The sequence below is a fragment of the Clavelina lepadiformis genome, chromosome 8, assembly GCF_947623445.1.
Source record: "Clavelina lepadiformis chromosome 8, kaClaLepa1.1, whole genome shotgun sequence".
NCBI classification, from domain to species: Eukaryota; Metazoa; Chordata; class Ascidiacea; order Aplousobranchia; family Clavelinidae; genus Clavelina; species Clavelina lepadiformis.
Genome location: NC_135247.1, coordinates 14,937,997 through 14,950,047, shown reverse-complemented (window position 1 = coordinate 14,950,047; position 12,051 = coordinate 14,937,997). Strand labels below are relative to the sequence as shown.

Sequence of the window (12,051 nt, the reverse complement as noted above, 5' to 3'; positions counted from 1 at the left end):
AAATTTAAAAGGTTTGCTACGATGTTGTAAGAACTAACACACGTTAAATATGGTAAATGTTACTCACTAATATTTTATGTAAACATTGCCGCAAGAAAATTCTTTCCAAATGATGATCAATCCTGCTGCCGACATCTCCAGAAAGAATCCAGCAACCGACTTTGAGCTTTTGCAAAGAGTTGGAAGCGGAACTTACGGAGATGTCTATAAGGTATTTATCTCTCCGAACAGAGTCTATATATCATTAACATGAACATCTTTTTGTAATTCTAACAGATAGGTCTGCTGTTAATTATTACATAGAAGCTTGTTTTAACTTAAATTGATATTATTCATAAAATTGAATATTAAGTGAACAACAAGTATTTTCTACATCCACAGGCACGACACAATGCCACTAAAGAACTGGCTGCTATAAAAGTCATAAAATTAGAACCAGGTTTGTTTTGTGTAATCATGACATTGGTTGTGGTACCTGTCCAGTTATTGCATTTAATCGAAGCTTTTTCACACATTTTTGGCCGCCTATGTTTGTTTTTGACAAAGCAAATATCTGTGTTTACGTGTGATAGTATCAGTGGCTTATCTTTGTTTACAATTGTTGGTGTACATAGGTGATGACTTTTCTATTATCCAACAAGAGATAATTATGATGAAAGACTGCAAACACGAGAACATTGTTGCTTACTTTGGAAGTTACCTTAGGTATGCTTTGCATGAGATATTGTTTTCTGTGTTCGGCATTATTCCTGTTCCATTTAACAATGGTTGATTGGAATTGGTGGGTTATTGTTTACTTGCCCTTTTAGATTTAATTAGCTTATATAATGTTGATATAAAATTAATAGTCCTTTAGCAATTGCTCACAGTTTGGACTTACATTAAGAGTGTTCTATTTTACTTTGTTTACAGTAATAGTAATTTACTTTTATAGGAGAGACAAGCTGTGGATTGCAATGGAGTATTGTGGTGGAGGTTCTATGCAGGATATTTATCATGGTAAGTAGTGAAAATGCATCATTGTTAATTTGGGATTTTAGTAGAACTCTGTGGATAGATTTATGTGTTTAGGCAGTAAATATCTTTATCTATTTTCTAATTTCTAAGCAACATAAATATTCTGGTAGATTTAAATTTTTTTAATTTTTTTAGTCACTGGACCACTTGATGAAAAATTGATTGCTTACGTTTGCAGAGAAACCTTAAAGGTAAGCATTTATGACAATGTCGGACCTGATATCATCAATTGACATAATACGTTATAGGATATGTTTTAACTTAATGCAAGGAACTCCCATGTTAATATTAGTCAGGCTTAACTTTATTCTTTTGGCAGGGTCTTGCTTATCTTCATAGCAAACAGAAGATGCATAGAGACATTAAGGTAACTTTACCATACAGTATACTGTGCAGATACTAAGTATAATTGTAATGGAGTTAGGAATTCACCACTATTGCATTTTACAATAGCCCAATCCTGTACCCACAGAGCATGTAGTTGTACAATTGTTGTTTTTTAACTTATTGATTTATAGTGTAAACTTTTTGATAATGCTTAATAAGAGTATGAAGAGGTTTTGGATAACTATACTGTGATAACCTTATCTCTTGTACCCCTTGCCCAGTGTGCTACTGGGGATAGGACTAACATAGCTCTGTATATTGATTACCATCAAAGGTTAACAATTGTCAAAATTAAAGGGAGCTAACATTCTTCTCACGGATGAGGGTCATGTTAAACTGGCTGATTTCGGGGTTTCTGCCCAAATTACCCAGACCATTGCAAAGCGAAAGTCTTTTATTGGCACGCCTTACTGGATGGCCCCTGAAGTTGCAGCCGTAGAAAGAAAGGGTGGCTACAATCAACAAGTAATGATAAATTTGTGTAATTTATCCTATAACTACCATGTGTTGCTGGCAGCTTTCATAATGATTGAGTGAGTGGCTGTTGCTAAACAAAACTTGACTAATTTGTTCTTGCGCCGCTTGTTGTGAATCACTGCTGTTTTATCGACTGCGCTATTTGTGATTGTTTTATTTTTTATTTCCATTGTGCAGCTATATATTTGGTCGTTAAACTGTATGTATTACGCTATACCTCAGAGGTAAATATCTTATCATTCAGTGTGGATGGCAGCTAAGCAAACAAAATAAACTCTTAATTTTCACCGTAGTGCGATGTTTGGGCGGTTGGAATCACTGCCATCGAATTTGCTGAATTACAACCCCCAATGTTTGATCTTCACCCGATGAGAGCGCTTTTTCTTATGTCCAAGTCCAGCTTCTTGCCTCCCAAGCTCAAAGACAAACAAAAGTAGGTTTACTTGGTCAACTAAGTGTGTATCAGGAAAGTATGTTATGGCAATTGAATTCCACCATCTGCTGTTGCTGTGTTTGCTATTCAGAGCAGCATGTTTTTGGATTTGAGCCCTGAAGGTTTTCCAAGTATTTTTCTTTTTCTATTAATTTGTTGACAATATTTTTCTCAGGTGGACTCAAGACTTTCATTCATTTTTGAAAGCTGCCTTGACAAAAAATCCGAAGAAAAGACCTTCATCTGAGAAGATGTTGCAAGTAAAATATTTATTTCCTTACAAATTTGGAAGTTTTGTCTTCAAGCAAATCAACATGTGCTGCATCAGTACACTAATAGAAAAAACCTAGAATTTAACACATTTAGTTTAACTATCCCTGTTCTACTGGATCTCACAGATGTTACACATATAGCCGGCAGTTTTAGTGTGACAGTCCTGTAAATGTGACACTGATAGTGTAATATTATAGCACATGTGTAACATAATTGTTATTTTTCCAGCATTCGTTTGTCACCCAGGATGGGCTTAGCGCTCGCTTAGGCGTAGAAATGCTCAGAAAGTGTAAAGATCCACAACTCGGTGACCCTGTGAGTCGTAATTCTATAGTGTCTTGGTATGAGCTAATTATTGTGCGAATGATGTAATTAAACTTAAACTTTTTGGTCACCACGCCAGAATATTAAATTATGCAATATCGTAAATGCTGATGCGGTTAATGATTATAATAATGAGAGCTGTCTTAGTTGATGTTTTTTCTTTCATTGGTCATTAAATGATTGTTAGGGCGCCATCTTGCCAGAGGACGATGATGAAGATGAATTGTTGATCGACTCAAAACGTCGAATTCGTTCTTCGAAGCCTGAGGACAGGCAAATAAAAACAAAATCGGAGCTGATAAGTAAGCTGATGGTTATGACCAATTCTAAGGCATCAGCTAAATTCAAGTTTAATAAACTAATGTTGTTCTTGTTTTGCTGTCACTGTATTAGTTTTTTTTCATGTTTGCGCAAAACGTATTGTATTAATTATCATCACATTTCTTTACCAATTACAAATACATGCTACTTAACAGTGGGTGAGGTTCAATTTCAACCTCCCATGCTCAGGGAGACCGAAGTAGAGGTATGTATAATTATATAATGTTTTTAACTGACTGAATTCTGTTATGTATGGGTAACCCTTTGGAAAACCACCTTTGCCACTTAAAGAAAAATTTTTTTAAAGGACACAGATGACAGATGGACACAGAATGAAGGCTCGAGCAAGTAAGTAAACAATTCATTATTGTTAACTAACAGGGCACAAATCACAGAATGTTGTTATGATCACTGGTGCACTGCTATAAATTGGAATCAGTTATTTATGCTTACCCATTGATTTTTGTATGCTTGTTGGCTTTAATATGAGTAAAGAGATAGCATAACATATTTTTTTCCTTCCGGTGATTTTCGACTGTCGATGCTCATATGCTTAGCTAATAATTTTGTGCATTGCCGTTGTTGTTCATGCATGCAGCTTTACATGGATTAGAGACTTTAGTTAGGTGCTAAAATATGAATGTTGAAGCTTTGCCCTGGGCCATCTACTCATGTTTCTGCATTATAATGTAGTTAGTCTTTTCAAAGTTTCATGAGTAGCTAGCTGAATTGTTCGACATAAAATTATGTGTCAGTTATTTATGATGTTCATTTGTACACCGATATTAGCGGTAAACTTTTGAAAGAACTTTATTGAAGTAGAAAACAAGTATGTTTTCGATTGTTCATTATAAGAGGTATTTTGTTCAATATTCATTCACTTTTTGTCCTGTAGAATCAATTAAATGTATTTATCTCAGTAATCTCAGATTTAACCCCAAGTATTTTATTATATTCTTGCTTAATATTATAATTTTTTGACTGAGTTGTTATGCACCTAAAAATCTTCACTCACAGGCATTTTTCTTCATTTTAGTTGTTTTTATTCATCAATTTATTTTTTAGCATTATGTTTTGTTACCATTAAGCAATGAAATCATGATTTCAACTAAAGTTTAAAAATTCTAACGAAATTTTAGTTATTCATCAAAGCAGTGGGAGCATGCTTTTACGTTTGCTAATTTAAGTTTAAAAAGGAAATGATAATTATGTTTTAAAACAGAAAAACCTGTTACCAGTACAATGTTATGGTAATAATAACTTTGTAATAATTATTTTGTTTACAAGAGTTTTATTTGTTGCTGACATATAATTTCTTAGGAGTCTACTTCGTTCAGTCGAAGAAGAATTGCTTTCACGGTAAATATCTCTTAAAGTGAAAGTGGTGTTAATTGGTAATTTGAAATATCAATATTTTTTTAAACTAAAACTTCCTGGCAAACATCTGAACAATTTTTTCGAACTAATGTTTAGGTCTGTTAATTGCTAAAAGTTAAACATTTTTCAAGTTAATCTTGCATTTTAAGCTAGGTGAAGGCATTTGTAATAACACTGAACATGACCTCACGCTTGAATGATTTTGTGCACATTTTTCTTTGCAAGACTACATGCCAGTGGTTGGCTTTGTTTTTGGGAATGTTAATGTAATTGATTTCAGTTGGTGGTAGGTATCACTTTTAAGCTAATTAATAAGTTAACCCTCAATAATCCTTTTTCTGCATGTTGAATGATGTGTAGCATTGTGAAGGTTGTGACTCAATTTTGCAAAGCCAATTCTCATTTACCAAAACTTGTGAGAACATCTGGCATCTTTGCATGACTAATTGATAAACTACATTAGTTTTAACAAAAGTGGTATCATCATCTTTTTGATTTGCATGAACCATATATCATAATTTGAATTTTAACACGGAGTAAAAATGATCTTAAACAGAAATGTCTGTAAAAGTTAATTCCACTGACTGATATGTACTTTAACTTCCTGTAATTTCAACCTGAATTAAAAATCTTTAACTGTTGATCCTAGGATTTGTAAAGTCATAGCTTTTTATGTAAATAACGTTTTTGGCTTTTATTTAAGAATTGGACAGAGTAGTTAAATTTGTTCTTGATTTAAATCTGGTTTGTTTCATCTTGAAATAGTACTTGCAAGAAGTTAGTCAGAAAGCCATGAAAATCATTTTTGGAAGTTAAAAATTTTTCTTTGGGTATTATTTTATGGAAAATATGTATATATATGTATGTACTCGGGCAGTGCCTGGCCAAGCATGCATGCTTTAAACACTGACCATAGTTTCAGCACATATCAATATTCTAACATCTACATTTTTCTGGTGAATTATTTGGAAATTTCCTTTTTGCCTCATATTTTTATGTTGTGCTGATTGTTTTGGTATTAGTTGCAGTTGAGAACAAAGAAATTTGAATGGTTTTATAAGTCACGCCTGTGGTATAAATTGTTAAGAATTGGTTCGGAATGTATAAATAATGCAACTATATATACAATTGACAAAATAACAATAGTAAGGGAGGTTTTGATTATATCCGTTGTTTTGTCTTGATGTTGTAGATTATCTAATTGAATTAGTTGAAGTAAGACTAAATCAGGAGTAGCATTCCGCACACATCTTACAATGATTTAAGTGCTCATTTGCGACACTTTCATTTGAAAATTCCATCTGACCTATTCGAATTCCCTTCTTGCAAGTGACTCGTAATATCTTTGTTGTCTTCGGACCTACTTAAAACAGTGTATATACAGCAACAGCAGCATAACTTGCTTGTTACTTTTCAACATAAAAGATCACAACTCACCAAAGAAAAGTGAATCAAATCAGTGAAATCTTTATCTGATGCGTAATTTGTTTCAGACTATGGGCTTAGTAATAATGAGGCAATAATTATCATGCCAGTTAGTCTCACATTTCCTAACATTTTTTTAAACTTCGTCTGATAGGCTCCAGGCTACTGCATAATACAGTATATATACTATTTACAGGAAATAACTAATTAATTCTTCAACTCTAGATGAGACAAAACAACGGCACAATGTAGCGATTGCAATAAACACTTTACCACACAAAATTCCTTTCTCTTCTTAATGTAATTTCACCATGTTTCTGCGCATTCATTTATTCTGCTCCAACCACATATGAGTAAGTTGCTTCAGAATTGCTTTCAAAATAACATCTGGTCTTGAGAATTAACCACATGTAACTCGTTAGCCTTACATGCAAAATAAAGTTCAGCATGTTGCCCCTTTGGTTTAAATTAATTTGTTATGTGTTTATTATCCAAAGATTTGATGCAAAAATTCTGTATGTGTCAGTTAGCTGTCATCCATTGTTTCACTACACGGTAAAATTTTTGTTGCAACTTAAGCGTGTCTAAAAAATATTTTTAAAACAATTCAGCTATGCAAGACCAATCTAATTACTGTTAAGAATTGAATTAAAAGTACTCGAATGAATCGTCCTAATTGTAGAATATCCAAAAACTAACTCCTAATTTGTTATGCAAATGTTTATGCTAACAGACACTAATAAGTATTTCTGTAATTGAATTTAAGGTTAAACAAGATTAATTTTTCTAGTCTTTAATTCTTGCCAAGGCGTATTTTTTATTGAGATTTTGTTACAGGGGCCATGAAGCTCATTTCGAATCTGAGTAAGTCGTCTATCTATTATAACTAAAGTAATCTTAGAGTATGTCGAACTTAGGTAAATGAATAAGTTTGGTTATTGAAAATATGTTATATGAAATCCATTAGGCTACTTTTATAAAATTTTGAAAGAATTTTTGAAGTTTTTGTTTTGTGCAAAGTTACATGTCTGCAAGAAAAGCACCATGATACTTAAATTTGAATTCATTTTTCAAGGAAATGTGTAGATGTCATTTGTATTTCGCCTTTGTAGGGAAGGAGGTACCATGAAACCAATTGATGGTGTTTCAAAAACCATAAAAAATAGCCCCAGCACTGAAGCTGCCGGTCCACCAATTCCACCAAAGGTGAGTTGGATTATGATTATGTTGCATGTTCTATTGTCATAGCTTTGGCTATCTCGTTTAAGTAAGGGCGACTGTACTTGGTTTTTATGTTTTTTGCTGTCAAGCGAGTATGTGGTTTTAGTCAAGTGTTTCCTTTAATTTTTGGTTAAGTGGTGATGCTTCTGATTTTGAATGATTTTATGTTAATAGCATGCTTTTTATTTAAGCCAAAGCAGTATGGCATGGATTATCTTAGCCAGTCACCCAGCGCTTTGAGCCCCCCAACTAGGCCACCTAAAGACATTTTGTCGGCTGGAAATGCCCCATCTAGACCGCCCAAACCCCCTCCGTATAACAGTGGGTACAGTGCAATATCTAATCCCATTGCTTCCGAAGAAGACCCGCCATTGGTGCCACCTCGTCGACGAAACTCTCCGGCACTAATCGGCCCACTTGCCGATCCTGCGACAGGCAGGCCACCGGTCCGTCCTTCTCACAGAGCAATTAACGGAGTCATGCAGGAGTCTGGCTTGCCAGGGCGAGCAGTTACGCCACCAGCTGGCATCGGCAGGCCAAGTTTGGCCCATCCCGAAGAGGATGATGACGTGACTCCTACTGGGAGTCCTGCCCAAACAAAAGCGATCCCGCCACCAGCCCCTGCTCCTGAAAAAGAAGCAACGCCACTACAGGCCAAGCCTACACTTGTGAGATTGTTTTATTTTGTCAATTTCAGGAAAGATTTGTCTTTGTTCTAACAATGCTTTGCCGACTCATTTTTTATTTTGTCATGAATTGAATGTGAATGTTGCTAGCTAGTGAATTTGCTTGCTTGTTTGTGGCTTCATTTTTCTGTAGCATGTTACTGTAATGGACGACCCTGAAAAATGTTGTCCTTTTTTCAGCCAGCTATGCAGAACATGATCAATGGCCTTCCCCCAACCCCCAAAGTGCATGTGAGTAAATCAAACTACTTTTTTGTTCATGTAAATTTGTCATTGCTCAAAATTAATCACTGATCCTGGAACACTGATGATTGTATTAATACCAATGTAATAAATCGTGTTGCTGTGCATGTGTAATACAGCATCCCAATTTTGTTAAATTTGCGTATTTTTTAGATGGGGGCTTGCTTTACCAAGGTATTCAACGGCTGTCCCCTCAAGATCAATTGCGCATCAAGCTGGGTGAGTACAATCGTAAAGTTACGTAAAACACGGAAAACAACAAACATCGATCAAAATTTTGACAATGAAGCTGATTTTGCAGGTTCATCCTGACTCGCATGACCAGTATATTCTCTTCGGCGCAGACGAGGGCATTTACACCCTCAACTTGCACGAACTGCATGAGAATACAATGGAGCAGCTCTTTCCGCGAAAGTGTAGTTGGCTATATGTGATCAGCAATGTGCTCATGTCCATTTCAGGTTTCAAGATTTCAATTTTTTCTAATACAACCATGGAAAGTGTGCGCTGTAAATTGTTTAGTAGATAGCAGTTAGTAAAGTGCTTTGTAATCATGTCATATAACACATTTGAGCGGTTCCAAATTCATCCAAGTAATAGTCAGAAGTTACAAGATTGAATGTATACTAGCATATGCAATTGTACACAGTGTACAACCGTACATAGCAGAGTCACACAAGAAGGTGCAAAAGTAACAATGCTCCCTTAATATGTACAGGAAATCGGACTCCTACACTTTATTCACATAACTTGGTTGGCTTGCACGAGAATGCTCAAAGGACTCAAAGAATTCATTTTCCAGATAAGATGGTGCCAAGGTAATTACACCCTTCACCTTGTAATTTAAACGGAACATGTCAAGTATATGTGATCAGTGCTATGAATAAGTCTTGTAAGTTTAGCAAAGTTCTTCTCTCACTTTTATAATATTTTGCTCATAAAGGATACAGTTTCTCTTGACTTTTCTGGATTCTCAGAGCCTGAGAATCCCATAGTATTAAGAAATAAATTTCTATACTCGAGAATTATCTGATGAACCGCTACCTTCTATATTAAAGGCGTTTTGCTGTGTCCATGAAAGTTCCTGATACTAAAGGTTGCCAGAGGTGTTCAGTTGTTAGGAACCAGTACAACGGCCACAAGTATCTTTGCGCTGCTCTCCAGCAGTCCATTGTCCTTCTCCAATGGTATGAGCCGATGCACAAGTTTCTACTTATCAAGGTAAGCTTTTTTTCTGGGAATTTGTCAGGCTATTGACAAGGAGATACTCTTAATGATAGCAAACATCTGTTTGGTTTATATAGAAAGAATTTGCTAAAAACAATGTGATGTTGAGTTTCATAGTTTAATGTTTGTTTAACTTTGTTTGCAGCTGTTTGAATTTCCCTTGCCACACCCATTAAGAGTATTCGAGTTGCTGGTCACACCAGAAGCTGAATATCCGCTTGTGTGTTATGGGGTTAGTCTCACTAATAACACTATTCCTGGTGAGTATGGTTATTACTAATTAGTAGCAATTAGTAATTGATGACGTGTAGTAATTGTAAGGTACATAGTGCGATGCCTGGAGTTACATTGAGTATCATACGTAAACCTGTACAATACCTAGAAAGGTGCTGACAATCTATTTAAGTTCGGATTACCTTGTGGTGCCATTAAGCATATACCGCTTTGATTTTATTCTGAAAAGTAACTTAAGCTTTTTGACAGGTAAAGAAACAACACAACCAACTTTCCATTTGAATACGGTCAACCTTAACACTTACTCGTCCTGGTTTGACCAGCCAACTGGAGCCCAACAACTTAACGTGGTGAATGTAACTCAACTCGAGAAAGACACCCTCCTCATATGCCTTGAAAGTATGGCGTTTATACATTTTTGCTGTGGCAAGAGCTGTTTATTGTTGTAATCAGATGCAGTTGCATAAAAAAATATAGAAATTTTATTTTTTCGGCTTCAGGTTGTTGGCTTTATATGTAACAATTTTATGTATAGTTTTAAGAAATTCCTGTTTTGTTTCATTTTGTTTTGATATAATATTTTTTCAACAAATTTGCAGGAGACGTCAAGATCATTAGCATGTCTGGAAAATTAAAGTCAAGTCGAAAATTGGCTTCTGAGCTCCATTTTGATTTTGTCACTAAAAATATTGGTAAAAAAACAACAAATATGGTAACTGGTGTTCAGTTTATAAATCCATTCAAATCTTCACGCTAGCTTCTGTCAATAAATTTGGTCATGCTGTTGTTTTAAGGGTGTTTGAAATATTTTTCCAGTTTGCCTTCAAGACAGTGTCCTTGCTTTTCACGAGCATGGAATGCAAGGTCGTAGCTTCCGCAACAACGAAGTTACGCAAGAGATTTGTGACAGAAGCAGAATATTTCGACTACTCAGTTGCTACAGGTAGAAAACGTCATACTCAGATAGCGTGGTGGTACCAAAAGTTTTCTGCGTAAAACACATTCTATTAGTACTAGCAGACTGCATAAAAAAAACTTACGCAATACATAAATATTGGACGTGATAGTAACGTTACCCAAAACATTTATTTCTATTTTTTTATATATTTTTTGCACTAATCAATCTTATTCTATTGCAGGGTAATTGTACTTGAAAGCAAACCAACTGACAATCCAAAAGAACTTTCCAACTTGTACATTTTAGCTGGCCATGAGGACATGGCTTCTGTGTTTTAATTCATCAATGTGCGTTGACTGTGATCTTGAAAAGGTGGGATAAAAATGAAGAGCTGTTTGGCATTTTTAAAGTGAATGTTTATACCAAAGAGAGAGAAAAAACAGTGTCACAACTAAAATCGAAACTGGCCCAAGCGCTGATATTTTGTTCATTTTGTCAAATATGTATACACGCCTACAAATCTATTTTATCAAGTGTAGCTCAAATTTAATGCGGTTGTGGTTTTTATATATCCAGGTTGAAATGGTCTACGTATTGTGAATAGAAATGCCATTGTTGAAATCAAAAATGTGAAAGAGGTGGTGGTGAATAATAACTAAAGCTGGTTACTTTGATTTCATCTTCACAAAGTTTTCATTACGGCAAATATAAAAATAATAATAAAGTTGGTTAGGGTCGAAATACGCTCACAATTATGTCCCAAAATATGCAGCAATATTTAGTTGGTTGTTTTTGCAAAGTTTTCTACTTGTTCTAAACTGAACGCAAGTAAATGTAGTTACTTTTTTGAAGAATTTAATGTTCAACATCAATTTTAATCTCTGCAGTACTAAATTGAACCAACCTGACAAAATTTGCCATTTTTCACAATAACTAAAAGAATAAAACATTGTTTCAAAGGCAAATCGTTTTTAGATGTGCTCTCAGAGAGCATTTTATTGACTTAAATCTTCTGTCTGGTTGTTGATTTTGTTAGCGCATCGCCTTGGTTTCTACATCTGGTATCTCACACTACTGGCCGCCACACCGCGTTTTATTTCTTTGTGTAATTTGATTTGGTGATTTATGTGTATTTTTGTATTTATATTTCGTAATTAAATTTATGCTTACTGATTTCGACCTAATCTACAGTGCATCTCTCTTGAACATATGAATAACATTTATCTGGCCACAAATGCCGCTTTAGAGAACAGTGGCTTTACTCTTTATGTAACACGCATTTTGCTTTAACTTTCTACTTAGTGAATGTAATACCAGAATAATTGAAAACTTTGAATTATTTATTGCATTTTAACCAATTCCTATATTATATAGATTCGTTTCTCGCAGTATGTCGCTATTTCTTTTATCAAAACTTATAATAAACGTAAACCGTGCCAGGTTTACTTCTGTCTTAAATTACACTTTTCAGCTGCAAGAAAGGAAGCGTTCCACAAGTAGTATTACAC

The 12,051-nt window shown here is 34.8% G+C and overlaps 1 protein-coding gene across 7 annotated transcripts; it reads left to right on the top strand.

Moving 5' to 3' along the window:
* LOC143469562 (mitogen-activated protein kinase kinase kinase kinase 3-like) lies at positions 1-11,988 on the top strand. 7 transcript variants are annotated; one of them, XM_076967305.1, is made up of 28 exons: positions 1-211; positions 382-439; positions 615-705; positions 935-999; positions 1,153-1,208; positions 1,337-1,384; positions 1,702-1,869; positions 2,175-2,314; positions 2,490-2,574; positions 2,816-2,902; positions 3,099-3,213; positions 3,388-3,437; positions 3,540-3,580; positions 4,553-4,591; positions 6,872-6,898; positions 7,147-7,240; positions 7,447-7,923; positions 8,122-8,172; positions 8,338-8,403; positions 8,486-8,645; positions 8,903-9,002; positions 9,243-9,405; positions 9,557-9,671; positions 9,895-10,044; positions 10,245-10,337; positions 10,462-10,588; positions 10,785-10,915; positions 11,120-11,988. In XM_076967305.1, the coding sequence occupies exons 1-27, from the start codon at positions 110-112 to the stop codon at positions 10,879-10,881; spliced, it is 2,865 nt and encodes a 954-aa protein (XP_076823420.1). In that variant the 5' UTR covers positions 1-109; the 3' UTR covers positions 10,882-10,915; positions 11,120-11,988. The 7 variants fall into 7 exon arrangements, with proteins under 7 accessions (XP_076823420.1, XP_076823419.1, XP_076823421.1 ...); XM_076967304.1 differs by having other exon boundaries at positions 10,785-11,988; XM_076967306.1 differs by lacking the exon at positions 4,553-4,591 and having other exon boundaries at positions 10,785-11,988.
* Positions 11,989-12,051: the final 63 nt, after the last annotated feature.